Source organism: Aspergillus flavus, chromosome 4, assembly GCF_009017415.1.
Source record: "Aspergillus flavus chromosome 4, complete sequence".
NCBI lineage: Eukaryota > Fungi > Ascomycota > Eurotiomycetes > Eurotiales > Aspergillaceae > Aspergillus > Aspergillus flavus.
In genome coordinates this window covers 2,314,385-2,335,347 of record NC_092405.1, presented here as the reverse complement: position 1 = coordinate 2,335,347, position 20,963 = coordinate 2,314,385, and the positions used below count along the sequence as shown (strand labels likewise).

Sequence of the window (20,963 nt, the reverse complement as noted above, 5' to 3'; positions counted from 1 at the left end):
ATCGTGGAACACCATGTGGAAGGGATGAGTGGATGGAAAAGATCTCCTTCTCAACTGAAGTCTATCTGTCGGTGTGCGAACTCTCAGCGCTCAGCGAGTCCAACCAGGAGTACCATCCATCTCTTTGAATTTAAGCATTCGCAATGGCAACTGAAGGGATCTACAGGCTGGAAGCATGTGCCGAAGCGGCTAAACACCAAGCGGACTATGTGCTTCGACTGACTAGAAACGAGGGGGGTGTTAGGCTAGTTACTAGCTACTACAAGGTAACTCTCAATCCCACCCTAGAGGGAGACTAGTGGGAGGATCATTATCAATTCAGGATCGGAAGTCCGAGCGTTATCGAGGCTGACATCCAGCAGGCGGTCCGTGACACTCTGCAGTTGGGGTTTCTGTCGCCTCCCGAGCGATACCCTTCTCTGATAGGTGAAGGCCGGATTTAGTACGAGTCGAACTGCGATATTTCATGTGGTCGGTTGTCGATTGTTCGATCTCAAATTGTTACGATTATGTTTTGCAGTTCCCTGGTTCTGTGTCTTCTCCCAAACTCTGTTGGTCCGAATTAATATTAGTTTCTTTGCGATTATTCGTTTTCGTTTTCTTTATCTTAGCTCATATTTCTATTTTCTATTCATTCCTTCCCACCACTCTGGGGACATCCTTGATTTGAAATACCTCCAAGAATGTGGGGGACGCCTTTAATCAATCTGGGACATGGGGGTACATCCTTATGCCTCCGGAATGCTAGAAACCCGGGGCCACCCAATCATTTCAAGGAATTGCATTGGTTATCGGTCTTCCCTGGCCTTAAAACCTGAAAGTGTCGAATAGCGACAATCAGGGATGGCATGTCGAGATGTTTATCTCATGACAGCGATATCCTAGTCCGGTATACTGGCGTACCAAGTCAAGTAAGGTATGAACCATGGTTCGAATAGCGAGTCAAAGTGAAAAACACAAAAGAGCGGTGTGCTACGAATGCTTTTTGTTATCCCAAGTCAACGAGTATATCTTCTCGTCCATGGTATCTACCATCTTCCTCGAGATTTACCATCGACGACCCCATGTCCGGAGGAATGGAGCCCGACGCAGTGCGTAGTTTGGCTCCCGTACCCGTGCCGTCCCGTGAAGGTTCGGAGTGCATGGCCGATAATCCACGGTTACTGCAAGGAGGACCATTAATTTGCAGTGTCTCCCCGCTGATACTAGTTAGCACTAAGAGCGTTACGGAAGTAATTCTTGGTTTTAGGGCGCTGGTTGCGAATGCTACTGTGGGGTTATGATTCAGTTAATTTAAAAAATTAATTGGAGGAGGACCATCGGAATTGCGCTTGCAACATCCAACGCAACGGGGATAAATTATCCGCGGCCATTATGTAACCTCAGACATGGGGATCGGAGGAGATATCAACTCGCCCTCGGATATTAGATGGGTCTCTTATCCGATCCCCACACGGGAAGAAGGATAATGGAAGCTCAGATGCGATAACTGGCGGGGTCATGGCATTGACAACTGCCGGAGGGGTGTGTGGACCAGGAGCATATCGGGACTATTGCAGGTGGGATTCAATGCCATCTACGTAATTAGTGGTAGGCTAGTCTTGTAGACCGCAACTTGGGAATAACTTTTGAGATTAGTCCTTCGTTGTACTGCCCCGAATATACTCCGGTAGTAGTAATCTGAAGTTCAAGTAGACTTCTGCAATCAACGGCTGCTCTAGAAAAGATCGACTAGGCTAAAGTTGATGACCCAACAGGGGGTACGCTGGATCGCCCCGGGTCTAAACAAGTGCAGTTGTATGGGGAGTAACGTAAGAGCTTCTGATTCATTTGCTAGGTATAGAGTGGGTACAGAACAACGGGTGGCTAACCACATTCGTGGAGGGGAAAACTGCACCTTGCCATTCAGACTCCATATGTACATACATACGTACATACTTTCAGGCTAGCACATACATACTTTCATACATATCCCGATTTGCCTTAGCAGATACACTTCGCACGAGTACTCCATACGTCACTTTGGATGGTTCAGCGGGAACGGCGCTAAACAAATTAACCCGGGTGGGCGGTGGCGGAGACTCTCCTGTCCAATGGCCTCAGACATGAAGGACTGTGATCGCCCTTGTCCACCAATCCAATGTATTGCTGCTCCCTCCTCAAGCTCCTTCTCAGTTCATGATTGGTGGATCGCTGTTCAGCTGGATCATCAGCTCACTTTGGGTTTAGTGCCGACACCGCGTCGCCTGAAGTTACCGCCCGCATTAGCCGTGGCTGTGGGAATGCTGATTGGTTAGTAGTCCCCGTGCAGGAGGAGCTCTCAAAGCTGAGAAGGTGAGCAACCTCTCCATTCCTCCGTTTTTGTCTATCAACCTACTTGGATGATTGGGAGACCAACTGGACAAAAACAATAGTCAGTCATCACCAAAGTCTACACGACTCTGAAAATCAAGGTTCTTCTCATCCTAGCGTTGACCGAAAATATCCACGGTATGCACCATCATTGTTTCTGCCTCGCGTCCGACCACCCTCACTCACACACTCTTTTTCCCCTTCCCCCCCCCCTCCCTCCCTCTTTCCCCCCATCGTTCCCCCCTCCTTCGTCCCATTTTTAGTTCTCCTCCTTTTGAGGGTCATCTGACAATGGCTAGTAGGGCAGCCTGTGTAGAAACGATCGCTCTCGAACTAGTGTTATCGCACCGTTACGTCCGTTCAATAGACCATCATCTTGCAGCCTTCCCCCCCCCCTCCCATTTCGATCTCCGCTGTGAGTCACTACGGGATTTACCGTCTCGGCTTGCATACCTTGGGTGGAAGACACCGTCATTCTTGGTGGGACGCAGCGTTACACCGCTCGATCTATATCCCTCTTTAACCTATCAACGTCGAGAGTCCAAGCAACCCTCTCTAGAGTTTAAACTGAGGGGACAGAGCTTCGTCGTCACCTCTTGAATGCCATTTTTAAAACTGTTCTAAAAGGCGATCACAAGCTTATTGACGCGACGCGACTCTGTGTCCGCGACGCTTCATTAGTTTTGCCCCGTGCCCCAAGCTCGGAGTCTAGCCCCGGTTGCGCAAAGTCATCTGGCCCGCATTGTCTTGCCCTATCACCATCCCGGGTGCCATCCTCTCCCACCCTCCATCGTTGATATCTGCAGATCATCTGCACGCGCATAGTGGTTTCCGTCGTGCATAGTCCCTGCAGAGGTTTCCTCAGCTTGCCATCCCAGGGTGCATTCCCACTGGTCTACCCGCCGTTTACACTAACGCGGGAGTAACAGTGACTGGCCTAAAGTCTCAGTCTCTATCAAGAAAAGAAAACAGGTTTCCCGGGAAAGCGAGTCGTGATCATGGCGACTACTTCGTTCCGCGACTCAGTCAACTCATTGGGCTGGTCTCGGAGAGACCCAGACGTCCCCGTACGCACTAACGCCTCGTCCACGTCTTTCCTATCTCGGTTACAGTCATGGAATCCACTCGGTCAAGGCGAGGGATACGTGCAACTACCCACTCATGAAGCTCCAGGAGCTCCCCTCCCGGCTGCAAGTCGACGGGAGGAGGAAGATAATTTCTTCGCCTGTAAGTCCCCGAACATATGACCGATTCTCCGGAGGATCCCTATTCCTTGATTTTCTGCACTGCCTAGTCCAGGTGACGGAGATCCAGTTCCTGCATCAGAACGGGTGCCACGGAAGCCTATGGCTTCCGTTCTTATTCCCGTTTCTTGCACTTCATTTGTCTTCTTCTGTTTCCATCGTTTTCACAAGGCTGATATCGCACTAGTGAGTCGGTGGGATCGTATGCTCGTATTCATTGCATGCAATGCCGGCGCCGCGGTCTGTTTCTTTATTTGCTTTTTCTTATTCCCGGTGCTCTCGCTCAAACCCCGCAAATTTGCCATCCTGTAAGTCTCCAAATACCGACCCATCTCTCTGGATCCACGCAGGGCTCCTTTACACCACCACATTCCTAGAGTCCCGTGCACGCGGCGGTGTAAGACTTGTGGCTGAGGGCCACGCACTCCGATCGGGCCTAGCATCTGTCCTGCATGTTGTCGGCGACCACTCACTGCGAAGAGTCCGAATGCTTTGAGGCTGACAGAACCGGTTTTTCATTAGATGGTCTGTGGGTTCCTTACTGTTTTTGCTGTCATGGGCAGTTCTCATGGGACCCCTGGTTTACGCTAAACACCTGGTCTCGGGACCACGACTACCGTTTACTGCCGCCTATTTTGGGGCGATTGCCATGACTCTATACTTCGCCGTCGGGGTAAGTCCATGTTTCAGTCCTCAGTTACGTGCTATGTCTTGATGGGGATGGTGTCGTCTCCTAGTCTCTGTTTGCACCTCTGCCGCCCACGCTAGTAGGCGTTATAGCTGCACCTCGATCTGGCGTGCATTTGGTCTGGAACTAGATCTGCATGACATCACTGTGCGTGGTACATGTGAGCTCGGGGCAACAAATATACCGCAGATGCCGCATCTTGACCACACCCCACTGTCTAGCTGTTTTCAAGATTCGTACTCCAAGATGACCAGCGTCGCTGACTCTCTCTTTGCAGCGACATAACACCTTCCTCACCCTCATCTCGTCGATCTTCCAACTGGCCGCTCTGATTTGGTACCTGGTCAGCTACTTTCCCATGGGTAGCACTGGGTTGCAATTCATGGGACGGTTTGGAGCGCAGCGCGTTACAACTTGGATGACCAGCTGACCGCCCCTCGCCAGAGGTATACTGTGGACTAATCGATCGTCGCCTGATAGACCCAGCTTATGTACTCTACAATTCTACATCCCTTGTAAACCTCGACGAATGGATAACGAATTGCAAAACACTCCTCTAGATATGTCTATAATGAATAAACCAGATTAAACCGCTCGAGAGGTAACTCAGATGCAACTCGTGCCATTCCAACACAGTAAATACCTCATAATCTCAACCCTAATCAGTATAATTCACCGACGCCACCTTCCCCCAACATTTAAGTTACATAGTAGCCTAGCTCCTAGCGAAACCATCACCAGGAAATCAGACCAGATCATACTATCTCCACAGATACATAAACACATAGATACCTACATACCTCTCAACACCACCCCAAGTAGCGTTCAGCATTCATTTCATCTCCTAAATTACTACGGGTTGCATTCGATCTCTCCTTGATATATCCGACCCCGGTCATATATCTATAATATACTTATCTCCTTATTCTAGTACGAGAAAGACATACCATAAGATAAATTAAATATAGTTTGGGGAGTTTATATCGCTGTCTTTTTGGTGGGTTTGATATGTTTTGTGGTTGATGTTAGGTTATATATTATGGATAGAATGGTGGTAAGTATATTTTGATTGTATACTTTTAATAAGATAATTGCTTGAACCATGGGAACTAGATTATGTTATCGAAGGATAGTTGACTGTTATATTGGGTGTTGGGGAAAGAAACTAATGTGATGGACTATTGATACTGTGCCAGGTGTCAAGGTGCTCGATGTGCTTAAAAGGCTAAGCGTAATATACATCATCTATGGATATCAGGGTGTGTTTATGTTTATGAGTTAAATGCATACTCATTCATTAGAATTTAAACTTTTTTTCCTTCTTTTATCTAACCTTTCTTTGAGTTGGTCTTTCCTGTCTTCTCTGTCTTCTTCGAGTCATAATCGGTCGTAAGTCTACCTCCTACTCATAACCAGTCCAACCGTACCATTCACCACCTTCACTCCCGGGATCTCAGCTTCCCAGATGCCCGTATCGCCTCCAGATCCCACCTGATGCCAGCGCTGCAACAGATCGTTACTTTCCTTGGGCTTGACCTGGGGCGAGATCGTGCCCACTGTAACGTGTGGGATGTCATTCGCACAAGCCCATCCCGCTTGCTCCTCGTCTTCTGGGGGCATGATCCGAGCAACGAAAGCCATCAAACGATCATCCCAGATAAGGCGTTCTAGCCGGACGCGGGCAGGAGCTAGAGCTGGGGTAACGGTAGGATCTGACTCGGGCTTCTCCTTCATCGTCTGGATGTACTGCTGGGTGTATCCGTCCCAAACTTCCGGGCGGTCTTTCTTCGAGGCTCGGTGAATCAATGTCACATGGAACGTGGGCTGGATGCGCCGGCTATTCGCTAACTGACGGTACACACGAGCTTTCTCGGGGTCCGTGGAGGGAGGGAACAACGATTGGAGGACTTCCGACACCTCAGCTGCCGGCAGGGAGATGCAGAAGTACTCGATACCCTTTGCCAAGCTCTCAGGAGTTACGCTAGGTGTTGGGGTTGACTGAGTGCCTTTTTTGTTCTTGTCCTTCTGATTCTTCGCCCCGTACTGGTGGCTGAGGTCTATCTGGACTTGGTAGTCGGACATCGCCCAGTCAAGGGCAGCATCGAGCTCTTCTGGTGTAGGGACCTGTTTCACGATTTGTGGGTAGAGTTTATGCAATGTTGTCACTACCGTCTCCAGGTTTCCCCGCGAATCAGCAGACACGTCTAGATCAATGACCTCATCGAAGCTTTTGTCCGGTTCACGGTCGGTATCGACACCTTCAAATCGACTGAGGAACCCTTCCATGATGCCGATAATCTCTTCGGAGTTCTTGCTTCCTGCGCGAATAGTCTGGTGGTTGTCGCCACGGTCGAGCACTCGTCGTCGGGTAACCTCACGAATGCCTGGGAGCATTTGCCCCTTGGGCTCGTGAACATACTGCAGAGCTACAAACCTAGCCCTAGGGACAACCGGAAAGATATCGTCCATGAGTTGCTGCCTTTCGCGCCGCATATGATTGTTCCGGTCCGCAATCACCACGGGATGTGCCGCCAAAAGATTCGTGATGTCGAGAGCAAACTTCTTCGGCTTATTCTTCTGCTTAGGGATGTTATCATTCTGCACGTGTCCCCATCCAAACAGTTTGGTTAAAGCCAGCGCCACTGTAGTCTTTCCACAGCCTAGAGACGCGATTGGAACCAGGATCACATCGTTCTTCACTTCTTCCTGCCCTTCCGCCTCCATCGCAATAATCTCGGATCCTTTCAGGCCTCGTTCCTGGAGGAAGCCCTCTCGCATGGCAATAATTCCGTGATTGTGCTGGTATTCCTTCGCTAGATGGGGGTTTTGGATGAGCTGTCTCCGCGCATACTTCAGGTACTCCTCGGTGATCTTCTTGTGTTTCTTGATGTTAGGGACCTTTCCGGCGATAACAGCCTTGGTGCATTCACGCCACTGTCTGTACATCAAGTAGGGCTCCTCGAACTTGTATTTGAAGAACCAATCCTGGTAAGGACCCTTACCACCTTCGTTCTTCTGACACCGAACCACAAATCCTTCCGTCTCTCGACCATCCCAGGTTCCAGATTCTGCACACCCATCGAGGAATCTCTTTACCGAATCGATATCGTCGTACTCCACGAATTTGGCTTTCTTGAACCCCCATTTATCGGCGAAGGCATGTACCTCGGAGCCCGGACACGTTCTGAAGTCAGGCACATTGTAGTTGATGCCATGCAAGTAGAAGCCAGCAGCCGATTCATCGTACGCTAGTACATGTTCCTCAAAGCTATCGTCACAGAGTTCACCAACCGCGGTAGCATTCATTTGACGTAACTCTCGAGCCAAGTCCTTCACCGACTTCCCCACGGTCGAGACATGTCGCTCAATCCACTGTTCACCTGCTTGTGCATGGCTAAGCTCGGCATCATTTCGGGACCCTGTCGAGTGTTTGCTGCAGACTAGTAGGGTGTCATCTTCCAGTCCAGAGAGGAAGATGATACATCCGTTTTCTTTCACACTAAGCTCGTACGGTCCCCGTGTGTTATTCTCGATATTTCTCCACTTGGTGTCGTTCACTTCGTCGACGTTGAAGAATTTGTCGTATCCGCGCACTGCGATCTCGGGCGCGCCGTCCTTTCTCCGGGTAGTGAAGAGGCCTCGCGCATAGGTAGGAAGGTCGCCACGTTTGTAATCCCAATCCATGAACTTCCACGAATCGACGGAGATGTTATCCGAGCCGACCACGGGAAAAGTAGACTTTTTGCAGGTGAAAGACTGCTTGCCCTTGCCCTTACCCTTCTTGCTGGCGGCCTCGAGGGCCTGGACCAGCTGGGAGACTTCACCGACGTCCTGCTGGACCATTTTGAATTTGACGGTCTGTAATAGACGCGAGAATCTCTTGATGAATTGCGCCAGTCAAAGTGTTATCGGAGCTGTGGTTTTCGACTCAAGTGGGGGATGTGTGCAAGAGCTGAGCACGACGACAGTTCGGAAGGAAGGAGCTGCTTTAACAGGGTCCTGATTCCTTCAATGTAACCAGAAGGCCTCGCCCCAAACCGTGACAGGTTGAGTCAAATGAAATGGAAGGAAGTACGAGGGGATGAGTCAGTTGTGGGGAGTGATGACACAAAGAAGGTGAAGATGGTTCTGTTTTCTTATCGGCAGCGGATCTGCGGGGCAATAAACTATGAATTAATTAATTTCTGATTTTTCTCTGCGCCGACCTTTTAAAGCTGCCCCTCATTCACTCTCTCACTCAACTTTTCCAGATTCTCCGTTCGATCATTATTCTAATATCCTGACTTGTTCTATTAATAGTGCTTTACTGGGTGAGCACCCGTTCAATCCACTTTTATGGCTCATCTCTGACTCATTGTCTAGTGAACATCATGTCTCAGCCCAACCCCTACATTCTGGCTTGCGACAACCCGTCCGCGGTGCTGACTCTCCTGCGTTCCGACCCATCCATCGCCTCGAACCAAGATGAGCACGGATACTCCCTCCTGCACGCCGCGGCATCCTACAACCACATTGACCTTCTGCGCGCACTGGTCAAGGAATTCAACGTCAACGTGAACCTGCTCGACGAAGATGCCGAAACCTGTCTGTTCGTGACCGAGACCGTGGAGATTGCCAAATGTCTCGTCGAGGAGTTGGGCGTCGACTACAACCACAAGAACGATGAGGGCTTCACCGCTCAAGAGTCCATCGAGACCGACGGGTCGTTCCCCGAGGTTGCTGCCTATCTCCGCCAAGTCATGGGTCTGCCCCCTGCTCCGGCTCAGGACCAGGTCGCGGACTCTTTGAACCCCGCCCCGCCATTGCCATCCAACATCAAGGTGAACCTGGGCACGGTATCGGAGCAGGAGGCAAATGCTGGTATGGACCAGGTGGATCCGGAGTTCAAGCGGAGAATTGATGAATTGGCGGCCCGGGAGGACTTCCAGAGTGAGGCGACGCAGGCTCAACTTCGGGAGCTGGTTATGGAGGCCATTCGGGGATCTAATGTCGATACTCAGGATCGGGAGGTCCGGCGCAGAATGGATTAAGCCAGACAGAAGGAAGTTCTTATTGATGGCAAGGCTGCTCAATGCCTCCGGTTACCGTTTGTTTGGTCGGATACCGACTCTCTAGATACGCTGTGAAGGACCGGTTGAATCTTTGAGTGGCTGAACTACTGCTCTGTCCTGGTTTTGAGAATTGGACATGGTCACGGATATCCGGGGGATATCCACCCGAAAAGTACGATATGCAGGAAGTGAAAAACTTCCTCTAATCGCTGTCGGTGCCGTGGCTGCAGAAGCCATGGCGTTATGCGGTACCAACCCGTGTGCTACAGTAGACCCATACGAGGCCCAGTCGCCTGGCGGGAGTCGCATAAGATGATGACTCGAACATATTTGATATTTCAGGACTATTATAGGAGTATCTCGGTAGTGTATTGGCTAGCGTTCATTTCAATGGATGATCATATGGTGTCGCCTCAGGCAGTCATCACATTCCCACTACGCCCTTGAACAACATACAAATTAGATCAATAGTGTATAGTAATCGTATATTAACGACAATCATGTCCGTAGCATGCACACCATAGACTACGTTAGCCTTGACCCTCAGGCAATAATATCGACTGATATGACGTACCCACGTGACCGCCCACATAGTTTCCCCGCATGAAGCCAACGACAAGACGATCCAATCCCGACATCACCTCCGCATTGAAACCCAGCAACCAATCTCTCATCCGTAACAATGAACCCAACCCTGAATTCCGATACGCCTCCGCCCCCGCCTCCCAAGCCCACCAGCCACGAGGCCAGTCGCCGGGGTACACCACAGCTCAACCCTTCGCTCCCAGGAACGCCGCAGACCCTCCACGAACGACCCTACCGAGCAGACACGACCATGCATCGCTACTCAACGGCCACGAACCCAAATGCACTCCCTCGACCACCGACCGTCGAAGAGGGCTGGTTACCGGAGAACGTAAAGGAGAAATCGTACGTGCCTTTCCCCTCCCTCCTCCTTCGCACCCTGAATCAAACAACATGATCTAATACTTTATAATCACAGAACCATCGACCTCCAGACAATCCTCAAAGACCCGAATCTAATCTCCGCGCTAGCAAGTCGACATCCTTCCCACACCGCGCACCAAGAGTACCTCCAGTCTCTACTAAAGTATAACAAGGATCTGGCGAGCCATTTACTAGAGCTTCAGGGACGGGTTGGGGAACTGCGCGGGTCGACGGAGACGCTGTTATTAACGCATCAATCGCTGGAGGTGTCGTGGCGGAAGAAACAGACGGAGATGGATGCCGCGCTGGCGCCTTGGTCGCCTAAGGCGTTGTACCAGCGGCTTTCGGCGTCGATCGCCGAGCAGGAGGCGGTTTGTCATGCCGTGGAGGAGAGTTTTCTTGAGGAAGAGCATCATGGACGGGCGACGGAGAAGGAGGTTGCGGATTGGATTCGCCGGGTGCGGGCGGAGGGGGCCAAGTTGGAGGCGAGACGGGAGGCTAAGGCAAGGTGGGATGAGGGGAGAGTGGGTGGGTGGAGGTGATCTGATACAGGTTGGGATGTTTCCCTGGTTTCTATTGGAATGGGTCTGGACCTGATTTATAACGTTACTTTATTTAAAGATGCACGGAGATGTCTCGACTATAGTGCGAACGGGGTATACAGCTATGACTAACTTGTTGTGTGTGGGGGAAAGAAAGATTCAAACTAACATCCAAAACACCTCTGTCCTTGGATCCTAACGCCGGTGCTCATTCGGCCAGGTTACGTGACCCGCTTTCCAGGTCGATGTCTTGACCTGCCGCACGAGATTCGGTCTGTGGGATATCTTTCATGCTGGACCAGTTGTCGCCGCCAATGTGACTGGGCAGTCCGACGCCCTTGAAGAAGGCATGTCGCCGACTTCTAGCGCCCCATGCCCAGCCGCCACCGCGCATGATGGGGAGGTGATACAGACGGAATGCGCCCCAGGCGAAAACCATACCCATGACGGAGCCGAAGATGATGTCGAATGCATGATGCCGGAAGTCAAACCAGCGCGATGCGGAGATGAAGAAGGCGACCGCCATCGGGACAAAGGCAAGGATCACCAAGAGGACGGGAGGCGCAGCTCCCAGGTCGCGAATGGTCTCGCGCTTCTGGGCGCGCAAATCCTGGCCGAAGGGCGAATGCGCCAGATAGGGGAATCCAATGGAGAACTTGGCGCATAACCACAGACTCAGATAGGTCAATCCGGCAAAGGCAACTAGATAGATATCGATCAATATCAAATCAATCCCAGCGTAACCCAAACCAAAATCAAACAAAACACAACACCAGTACACAGTATCTAAATAAATTAAAGAAAAGAAAACTCACAAGAAGAATGCCCACTCGGAAAACTCACAAACCCATCCACAACCAACATCTTCCCCCTATTTCTACAAATCTCCCAACTCACCACCGTCGGCGCACCCTCCACCTTCCCCCCAAGACCCCCAACCACATAATCCCCAATATTGCTCAAATCAGGGTCACACCTGGCCAACATATCCGGCCTGGGCCGGCCATACAAATCCTTCAAGCCCTCGGTAGCCATAAACGCCCCAGCAACAGCCAACGCCAGCCCCAACCACCCAGCATTCCACTCCCAGACCTTCACCCGCCAGGTCGCGCCCCGACCCCATGACCCGGGGATGATGACCAGAGTCACGAGAACGATGATCACAGCCGGCGCGATAAGGGCTACGACGACGAGGACGGCTGTGCTTACCGTTTCGTGGACGGTGTAGGGGAATGAGATGCTGGGGTCTGTTAGTGTGAAGGGATGGTGGTTGGGGGTGACTTTGTGGAAGCCGTAGCCTATTAGGGCTATTCCTCTGGTACTTTGTTAGTGTTGTGTTGGACTAGTAGGTGGATAGTAGGTGTGTGTGTACATGATGAATACCCAGTCGATTATGTAGGATATTAGCAATGGGAGGTAGCGTTTTGCGGTGGGGATGTTTATATTCTGGAGACCCATTGTGGGGGTGGTTTTGTCGGTGGGCATTTAGATTGTGTTTTGCCTTGTTAGTGTTGGTGTTGGTGTTGGTGTTTCTTGAATATGAGGTGTTAAGAGGAAGGAAAATAAGAGGTCGTCAATCACAGGAACAGTCAAGTCAAGTCAACTGACAGAAATACCCGCCAGGGATGACCAGACGAAGATCAAATGCGAGCCGCGATAATGACAGCCAATCAGTTCGAGACGTCGAGGGAAGCTGTGCTGTTAGACTTCAGGTTCATTAAATAGGAGAGTTCTTGGCTGGTCAACACTGCCTTTTTGCCAAGCTGGTGGTTCCGGGGGATTGTTCCTGTCTACCGGGAATGTTGTATGTGTGGTGTAGAGTGTACTTAATCTTTATTCTTCGAGGGATATTGGAATATTAGAAGGAGAGAGGCGACGTTAGACTGAGAACAGGAACTAGTAAAAGCTTCGTGTGGTTATATTTGTAGATCTTCTGCATGGAGGATAAATATTGAAGTCTAAATCGTTCGGCTTGGCGGTGCTAGAAATGCATTGTAAGCATGGTGGCACGGAGCTCCTGCAGGTTCTAGTGCGTGTTTTCTTTAAGAGTATATCATCATTTATTGTATTGGGTGTATTATAACAGGGTATATTGAGCTACAAGAGTTTGATTTTGTATTTTAGAAGGAATTCTTTTGTAGAACGAGACGAGCCCTAATATCAGACTGACGGAGTATAAGCTCTAGGCAGCAGTCAAGTTGACTTTCTTCTCTCCACCTCCGGGCTTAAGTATTATTAAATACCACTTTATCGGCATCCTACAGGCCATTTCTGGTAGGCTTCCATATTTTCAATGCAGTCGAGTTTAAATATTGCTGCAGTGTGTAGTCTTGATGGAAGAGGTATTCTAGTATTCATAGTACGGAGTAGATTGGTTATAGTTAACCTTTCTTTATTCCTGACCTATCAGAAGGGTGAATGTATATGTACTGTACATATTTATAAACTACCCTAAGAGGTTTCCCTAGGATGACATGGCGCATATTCACCAGGGCCTCTCAAGTTAGCCCACCATTCTTCTAGTGACCATCAAATATTATGCAGTTACTGACGGTGGCGTTTGGGGGGTTGTGGATCAGATTTGGTCAGATCCAGTGCTCGACAGGCCAAGGAGGGAAATTTTGTACGAACTGGGATCTGATGGTTATGTGATACAGTTTCTATACTTCCTACCATAGAATAGCATCAGATTGACGAAATCAATGGTTTGTTATAACCAAGGTAGCTTCCATCAGAAGCCCGCCGCAGTGAGCTGGTCCGCTAGTTTGTTTATGAAATACTGCCCCTGTGCAGGCGCAAGATTGCCGTATTCACCCACAATGATGAAACCCTTCATCCTCACCAGCATTGCCCCATTTCCCTCCTAAATTGAACTCTAAAGTCAGGTTTCCCTTCAACTTGAGATTGTTGTAAATACGCACCTGTACAACCCTGATAATGCGATCATCAGCGGCTGCAGGATGAAAGTGTCGTCCAGTAAGATCTAAGCCTGATTCATAGAAATGATCTTGATTTTCGAATGCGTCAAACATTGCACGCCGTTCAGCTTCAGATAGCTATAAGAATATATAAGCTGAATACCATAGTAGATTGCTTAACCATGGTTGATAACTTACATTAAAACCCTCGCTAGATGCCCAAACAACAAGATCTTCTCCTATGAAGGCGGCATGAGCAAGTCCCTTCCCGATCAATTCCTGATCAACATAGTCTAGTCTCGTTAGTAATTGTAGAGCTAACTACGCGGGGGAAGGAGATATATGGCCTGTACCTTGCCAAGACATCTTGGTAAAAGTATCCTATGACAGAAGGTTGTATGCTTCAACAATGCTTTGTTTCTTTCCAGAAGGCAAATGTTGGCATTCTTATACCACGTTGGCAGGCGGCAGTCTGTATTCCTCGCAAATGCCGTGAATATTCCATCTGTCATATCTACGAGCCGTGTACGCATTTCAGCCCAATCAATCCAATTAATATATGCATCCCTTCATCATGCATGACGGTCGAAGCCCTTAGGGGGGGTGGTTATAGGATGAGAATGTATTTTAGGGGTTGGGGTTTCCTGCAGAGCATCGGTAGCCTTTCGCTGCTTTTAGTCAAGCATGATGAGCTGGCTGTGGGTCTGGGTTCAGGCCGCTTTCACTCCTTGGGCTTTGGAGACTTCCCCCGTTAATTCCTACCCCGGTTCTTTGCAGGTCGTGCATGCCACGTATATTTTTGGTCGACTGGCTCAGCTAGCCATTTTCTCTCACACCACTGTCGAGTAAACTGGGTAGGCTGTATTCACATGATAGGAAGTTGAGAGGGTGTGAAGTGAGAAGGGTTGCAGACGACTGATCCCTTGGAAGACGTGTCCTTGCAATCCGTGGGAGGAGCACGGGTGGCTTCCACCAGATTATTAGGTCATGGATTGGGAACCGATAATGACGGTCTGCTTTGAGAACAACCGGTGAAGGAAGTTTCGTGAATTTCTGTGTAATTTGAAGTGCGCGTAGAGCTTTCTCGCGCCATATTCGGCTATTTGAGACTGTTGACTTTTGTGGATTGATGATACAGGGGCAGAAAATGCGTTTGAAGTAAAACACTGGCAGAACGCAACCCATCATTCTCTACGCTCTATTATTAGCGTTATTAGGGCTCGAGGTGAAGCCGACTTCCTACGGCATTTGCGTATTATAGAAGAACGGCCGGAGTTTCGGAGATCAGACACGTCTGCTAGAAGTGAGGAGTAGTCAGAAAGCCAACAGCCACGCAGCACTATTCATCCTATGGTTCATTACGGAACAATACTCTCTGGTAATAGCGTGATAAAGTCGAAGGGAAGACGAGATTATCTGAGGGACAGGTATGGAGGTATAGCTGTGGAGATGGAAGCTGCGGGTATAATGACCAGGATACCAGTAGCTGTTATCCGAGGGATAAGTGACTTTGTCGACTCCTCTAAAAATGACAGTTGGCAGCCGTATGCTGCAATTACTGCAGCGGCGTACGCCAAAGAAGTCTTAACTAAGTTACCATCTGAGGCCCGCGGAAGCTGTCCAGGTATGTAAAGCTACAGAGCCTGGACGTATAGGCTCTATGCCCATTACATTTCATGGATGCTTGCTCTAGTCACAATGCTCAAAGGCCATGAAAAAGTACTAATGTACGTTACCTGGCCCACGCTCAACTCCGTTTGCCAACCAAGATGCCCGTTTGGCACAATTTAAGCCTGAAAGGTGGACCTTTGTAGGGCGAGAAGCGGAGCTTGGCTATCTAGATGAGGAACTAGGATTACGGGCTCAGCAGCCACTACAAAAGTCTATCGCCGCTGTTTGGGGAATCATTGGAGTAGGTAAGTCGCAGCTAGCATCAAGATTTGTGCATCAGCAACGATCCAAGCACCCAGAACGCGAGATATTCTGGGTCAACGGTGAGACACAAGAAGCATTTGAGCAAAGTGTGGCAATGATGCTCAGCGAGGACGTCAGACTTTCAGGAAAGGTACAGACCAAGAGCCCACAGAAGGAGGCAATGGATCATGTTCACACGTTCTTCAACGAGGTGAGTCGATTAAAAGACCAAAGATGGCTTCTCGTTATCGACGGTATAAACGAGAAACCATTCCCGAGTTCTCCTGACCGATGGCCCTTCAGTGTTCACGGTCTTATAAGAAACCTGAAGCGGTATTATATCCTGCTTACTGCAAGGAGACGAGACGTGATAGAAGAATATCATCCGAACCGTGAGCTTAAGGGACTAACAATTGAAGATGCTGCCAATCTGCTTCGGTCCCGGGTTGACGCTAGGCTCATAGAAGCAGGTATATACACCCTCATACTTTACACTGTATCTATGATCATTTAACCATGGATGCCAGGTGTCGAAGAACTAGGGCATTTTTTCAAAGGACATCCTCTGACACTTCGGCTGGCAGCCTCTATTCTTTCTAGCCATCATTATACGGCCATTGAATATTTGGATAAATGGAAGGATCATGAAATTGATGAAAACCCCACTATAATCAGCAAATATCTTTTTCTTCCTATTGAGCAGAGCTTTCGGGAGCTCGAGTCTACAGATCCTATAGCGGCAAAAGTGTTGACTCTATTCAGCTACCTTGACTATAAGGATCTATGGTACGAGCTTTGTCTTATTGCACTAGAAGAAACATATCCCACATGGCTCTGCAACCATGCCAGAGAGCGAAAATCATTTCGAAGCTTCTGTCCCATTCTGGCGGATCTATCATTCATTGAACTAAAACATACCGTCGACGGACACCAACTTTGGGAGATACGTCCAGCAATTCAAGCAGTAGCCCGACAAAGCACGAACACCAATGAGCAAGAGTACATACAATGTGCAATACCACTAGTAGCCGCACATGTTCCACGATCGTATGAGCACAACTTCTGGCAGAAGATACGCCGACTGGAGCCGCACGCTACTCGGTGATGGAGTTATATAAGACAAGGTAGATGGGGACCATATACCGATCTTATCGAACTTGAAGCTCTCGGTCGACTATTCCGTCATACGGGGCAGTTCGACCAGGCATCGCTAATTTATCGGATGATTGAAAAGGCGCTCAATCAGAAGACGCTCACTATGCCGGAGGCCGAGTTCTTAGCAGACGTCTTCACAAATCTTGGCTTGGTTTATATTAAACAGCAAAGGTTTGACCTCGCACCGCACACATTCGAAAGGTCATCAAACCTGAGAAGCCAGTTTGGCGGGCTATCTCCTGACATATCAATATCTACATTGTACATCAAGTCTGTGGCATTGATGATGATTGGAAGGCCAGAGGAAGCTGAAGAAAATTTATGTAATGCAGCAGCTTACTTCGCTCGACACAAGCCAGACCAATACGGGCTGACGAAGGATGAACGGAAGCAACTTTATATTTGCATATTGAACGATATGGGAGAGGTTCTTCTACAAAAGGGCTCAGTAGCTGCAGCAACTGATATCTTCTTCCACATTTTTGACAGCCAAAGAGGAGTGCTGGGCGAGTCTCATCCGACCATAGTGTCGACCAAGCTAAATCTTGGAAAAGCCAATGCCCAACTTGGTGAATTCAGCATAGCGAACAGCTTGCTGGGGGATGTCATTGCTATCTATACTGAATGGTGGGGTCGCCGCCACCCAGTCACTATGCGCGCGGTGGACGAGCTAGCTTTGGCATTCATGGAAGAGAGCGAGCATAAAAATGCTCTGGGTGTATGTGCAGCTTCGGAACAACAGAATGCAGAAAGACTTTGGAAGGAAGTCTTAGACTTCTATGAGAATACCTACGGGAGTCAATCTGATATGGCAGGCCGTATCAAAATCAATTTACAATGCTTGTATAGTTCGAAGCTTGGGCATAGGCAAGCTCGATTGAGGGATAATAAGAACAAGATGTCGTTTGCGAGGGCGTTATATGGCAGCCAGGATTTGTATTATCTAACTATATTGGCAGTATCATCAAGGTAGTCATTAAATCGTTCTCAAAGCTTTATGTGTGGTACCACAACAGCTCATTTCTTTCCATCCAAGTCGGAGAAGAAATCCCGGCCGAAGTCAGAGCTGCTGTCGTTGAAACGAAGTTTCCTGTCGATTCCATGAATCTTCTGCATATCTTCCTCGCTCAACTTGAAATCTCCTGCCAGGTTGTCCCTGATTCTTGAGGGGGTCTTGGACTTAGGAAGGACCGAGTGGCCCTGGGTAACACCCCAAGCTACAAGGAATAGTTAGCATGTTCCATCAGTATCATTGTCCTTCCAGCACGCAGCACTTACCAAGGGCAACCTGAGCTGAGCTCTTGTTGTACTTCTTGCCAATCTCTACCAGTACCGGGTCATCAATCAACTTGCCGATAGTGCCTTCACGACTGTAGAGCTCATTCTGGTTTCCGAAGGGAGAGTAGTGGGTGACATGGATGCCTTTTTCTTTGTGCCAGTCGACGAACGAACGCTGCTGCAGCCATGGGTGGCCCTCTAGCTGATGCGCCGCGGGCACGACCGAGGTGTTCTTCAGCAGATGCTCCATATCAGCCTTGGAGAAGTTCGAAACGCCAATTGCTTTGACCTTTCCGGTGGACAGCAACTTTTCCATTGCTTTGTAAGTCTGTAGTATGAGGTCAGTCATACAGCTCTGCAACTTAGAACGCTGATGATGTGGAGGCATACATCAACAAAGTCAACATCTATGACTGCCGGCTTTCCATTCTCCTTGGGGAAAAGCTCATCTCCTCGCTTCCATGCCACAGGCCAATGCATCAAGAAAAGGTCGACATATTCTAGATCCAGATCGTTGAGCGAATCCTGAAGGGCTTGAGCGACGTCATCGGGATGGTGCTTGTTGTTCCAGAGCTTAGTCGTGATGAAAAGCTGCTCACGGGGCACACCACTCTTTTTGATGGCTTTTCCTACAGCCTTCTCGGTTCCGTAACTATCGATTATCAGCACTAAATCCCATTCGCAAAGCTGTCGATCTGAACTCACACTCGGGCAGTGTCAATGTGACGATATCCGGCTTTAATCGCTTCAACCACGGCACCCTCTTGTGCCTCGGCATCCTGCCAGGTGCCAAAGCCAATGGCAGGGATCTCTGCACCAGTGTTGAGCTTGAACGTAGTCATTTTGTTTGAAAGATGTAGTTATCTCTTGAATGATTTGATAGAGTCAAGTTCCAGTTGTTCTGCAGCCGACAAAGAGACAATGTCCTCTATATATATTTCATACTGGAGCAGGTCTAGTCAAGAATGTCCATTTTAATAGGATAATTAACCTACCAGTCGACGTCAAGTTGACGCACCCAATGTTATTACTGGCAGTGGATAGTATGACGTCGCGGTGAACCAAGAAAGCAGCTCCACAATTAGCACACTGATAAGGTAACAAGCTAGAACTGGGAAGAAAGCTATCATGCAATATGGAGTGTTTCTTCCGTGCTTCTAGCTAGTCCTGGAATCTCATTCCTATTCCATCTCCTACTCCGAATCAATCTTGCTGGGAAAGCTCTTATGCAACACCTGACCGTAGAGACTAGCTTTGTCGATGATGTCGCCAGGATTTATGTTTCAGACCTATTTACATAGGCGGTCCCAGCGACTCAGTTCTCCCATCATATTACCTATTAGAGCGATGACCCATCCACACTTGCTCTTTCAATGAATAATGGTAAAAGACAGGTATGGTCTGAATAAATGTTGTTAATCGATTTGTTAGGGTAGGAAACTGTGTGTTTGTCTTTGTAGCAAACAACGCTTTGGGTCAAACCCGCTTACCGTTGGTCCAAGCTCTCCACCTATAAAACTTCGTCCCACCCACAACAATTTTTTCTTTGAACTTTCCCAGCTTTACATCTCAGCGACAACAACAACATGGCATGAACATTGTTTTGGCGTCTCAAGTCACAAGTTATGGTTTTGGGTACTTGAGCGTCTGTGTAGTGTACAGTTCATTATGGTTTAAGATATCGAACCTCACTTTTTCATGGAATGTTTTCCATAGTCTTCTAAAAGGTATGCGACAGACTTTTCTCTCGTTTATTTCTTTTCTTCCCCTCGAATGATGACGCTTATGACACGCTATGGCATTCCTCAAACTTAATCACCATGTGGAATTCGTGTTTTAACTCAAGTTTCAGCCTTGTCTGACATGCTTTACATCTTTTGCTGCTATCACCAAGTTTAACTTGCATGATCATTGACTAACAGACTTGTCAATAGGTACATAAATTTCTTCCATTTTCTTGTTCGATTCCAATGAAGAAACCATGAACGAACGGGCGGACATAACGTATACATCTACCTGCATCCATCAAAAGCAGAGCGTACAAACTTTGCGGGTGTAGGACGGTGTACTACTTGTTGAGAACTCGTCACCTGAGCTTTCGGCTTATCCTTCTTTGGTTACCATCCGTGGGACTTGCAATTTACTAACAAGTCTTCAGGTATTGTCACATTTTTCTGTTGTTTCTGTTGTGCACACCCAAATCAGTCAACTTTATATGATGAATCTCTTTATTCACACTGTGTGATCCATGCTCTGCATGGCTATGAACTTTATACAAAAATTCTGATTTAATGAGGTGAGTTTGATATGCTCTTGTGATGCAAGTACCATTATGCTAACATTTATTAGCCTGACTATTGTTGACACATCACACTTCTGAATCACACATAATACTTTCTCGATATGTGCTGACTCGTTTCGTGATGTAGGAATTCTTACTATCTTAGTCTAGTAGTAATTCCGCAAGACTCAAGAGTGAGTACACCTCCATCTCCTTGCCCCGGCTTTCCTATGATGAGCAACAATTATTTCGCTGTGTTCTTACTGAACATCATTGAAGAAAAACAATTTTCACCTTGGAGAACTGATATCACCACACTATCTGTCTTTGGTCATATGGATATGTGTTTTGTGCTTGGCTAACAGCTAGACGCAGGTTATGAAAATGGATTTGGCTTAGCTATTATGATACCCCAATACGATTCTTGCATTGTGAACCCTGTCTTTCTCGTGACATGTTATCTTTATAGTATTGAATATTGTAGTCACTGTACGGAGTAGAGCTGAATTCACATCGCTGTAAAACCTCTGAGCGTCCTAAAGCAGGAATCAGTGCAGCATACGGAGTATTTAAATCGATATACACTACTCCG

The 20,963-nt window shown here is 48.4% G+C and overlaps 8 protein-coding genes across 8 annotated transcripts; 4 read left to right on the top strand and 4 right to left on the bottom strand.

Annotated features, from left to right (window-relative positions):
* Positions 1-2,345: 2,345 nt before the first annotated feature.
* On the top strand, positions 2,346-4,901 carry F9C07_2283524 (SFT2 domain protein). The gene is made up of 5 exons (XM_071510638.1): positions 2,346-2,490; positions 2,655-3,579; positions 3,784-3,904; positions 4,119-4,269; positions 4,562-4,901. The coding sequence occupies exons 2-5, from the start codon at positions 3,351-3,353 to the stop codon at positions 4,712-4,714; spliced, it is 654 nt and encodes a 217-aa protein (XP_071366457.1). The 5' UTR covers positions 2,346-2,490; positions 2,655-3,350; the 3' UTR covers positions 4,715-4,901.
* Positions 4,902-5,679: 778 nt separating this feature from the next.
* F9C07_2090634 (fungal tRNA ligase phosphodiesterase domain-containing protein) lies at positions 5,680-9,644 on the bottom strand (the record flags this gene model as incomplete). Its single annotated transcript, XM_041285904.2, has 2 exons — positions 5,680-8,142; positions 9,480-9,644. The coding sequence occupies 2 exons, from the start codon at positions 9,642-9,644 to the stop codon at positions 5,680-5,682; spliced, it is 2,628 nt and encodes an 875-aa protein (XP_041146273.2).
* A 373-nt stretch (positions 9,645-10,017) lies between these two features.
* On the top strand, positions 10,018-10,825 carry F9C07_4005 (uncharacterized protein; the record flags this gene model as incomplete). The annotated part of the gene is made up of 2 exons (XM_041291999.1): positions 10,018-10,265; positions 10,339-10,825. 2 exons carry the CDS (start codon positions 10,018-10,020, stop codon positions 10,823-10,825), a joined length of 735 nt encoding a protein of 244 aa, XP_041146271.1.
* A 131-nt stretch (positions 10,826-10,956) lies between these two features.
* Positions 10,957-12,933, bottom strand: F9C07_1537556 (PAP2 superfamily-domain-containing protein). The gene is made up of 3 exons (XM_071508195.1): positions 12,198-12,933; positions 11,641-12,140; positions 10,957-11,527 (listed from the first exon to the last, which is right to left on the bottom strand). Exons 1-3 carry the CDS (start codon positions 12,308-12,310, stop codon positions 11,034-11,036), a joined length of 1,107 nt encoding a protein of 368 aa, XP_071366456.1. The 5' UTR covers positions 12,311-12,933; the 3' UTR covers positions 10,957-11,033.
* Positions 12,934-13,556: 623 nt separating this feature from the next.
* Positions 13,557-14,109, bottom strand: F9C07_4003 (putative profilin; the record flags this gene model as incomplete). The annotated part of the gene is made up of 4 exons (XM_041285903.1): positions 13,557-13,688; positions 13,747-13,881; positions 13,942-14,036; positions 14,097-14,109. 4 exons carry the CDS (start codon positions 14,107-14,109, stop codon positions 13,557-13,559), a joined length of 375 nt encoding a protein of 124 aa, XP_041146269.1.
* A 1,083-nt stretch (positions 14,110-15,192) lies between these two features.
* F9C07_2232634 (P-loop containing nucleoside triphosphate hydrolase protein) lies at positions 15,193-16,762 on the top strand (the record flags this gene model as incomplete). The annotated part of the gene is made up of 3 exons (XM_041285898.2): positions 15,193-15,367; positions 15,558-16,127; positions 16,185-16,762. 3 exons carry the CDS (start codon positions 15,193-15,195, stop codon positions 16,760-16,762), a joined length of 1,323 nt encoding a protein of 440 aa, XP_041146268.2.
* A 153-nt stretch (positions 16,763-16,915) lies between these two features.
* Positions 16,916-17,785, top strand: F9C07_2232633 (uncharacterized protein; the record flags this gene model as incomplete). Its single annotated transcript, XM_071509914.1, has 1 exon — positions 16,916-17,785. The coding sequence occupies one exon, from the start codon at positions 16,916-16,918 to the stop codon at positions 17,783-17,785; it is 870 nt and encodes a 289-aa protein (XP_071366455.1).
* Positions 17,786-17,829: 44 nt separating this feature from the next.
* On the bottom strand, positions 17,830-18,932 carry F9C07_4001 (aldo/keto reductase family protein; the record flags this gene model as incomplete). Its single annotated transcript, XM_041291992.1, has 4 exons — positions 17,830-18,029; positions 18,091-18,418; positions 18,481-18,742; positions 18,796-18,932. 4 exons carry the CDS (start codon positions 18,930-18,932, stop codon positions 17,830-17,832), a joined length of 927 nt encoding a protein of 308 aa, XP_041146267.1.
* Positions 18,933-20,963: the final 2,031 nt, after the last annotated feature.

Coding starts and splice junctions, on each gene's coding strand:
- F9C07_1537556 (XM_071508195.1), bottom strand. CDS start 12,310: ATGCCCACCGACAAAACCACCCCCACAATGGGTCTCCAGAATATAAAC. Junction 12,141..12,197: donor ATCGACTGGGTATTCATCAT/GTACACACACAC, acceptor ACAAAGTACCAG/AGGAATAGCCCTAATAGGCT. Junction 11,528..11,640: donor TCCGAGTGGGCATTCTTCTT/GTGAGTTTTCTT, acceptor ATATCTATCTAG/TTGCCTTTGCCGGATTGACC.
- F9C07_2283524 (XM_071510638.1), top strand. CDS start 3,351: ATGGCGACTACTTCGTTCCGCGACTCAGTCAACTCATTGGGCTGGTCT. Junction 3,580..3,783: donor GGAAGATAATTTCTTCGCCT/GTAAGTCCCCGA, acceptor ATATCGCACTAG/TGAGTCGGTGGGATCGTATG. Junction 4,270..4,561: donor CTCTATACTTCGCCGTCGGG/GTAAGTCCATGT, acceptor CTCTCTTTGCAG/CGACATAACACCTTCCTCAC.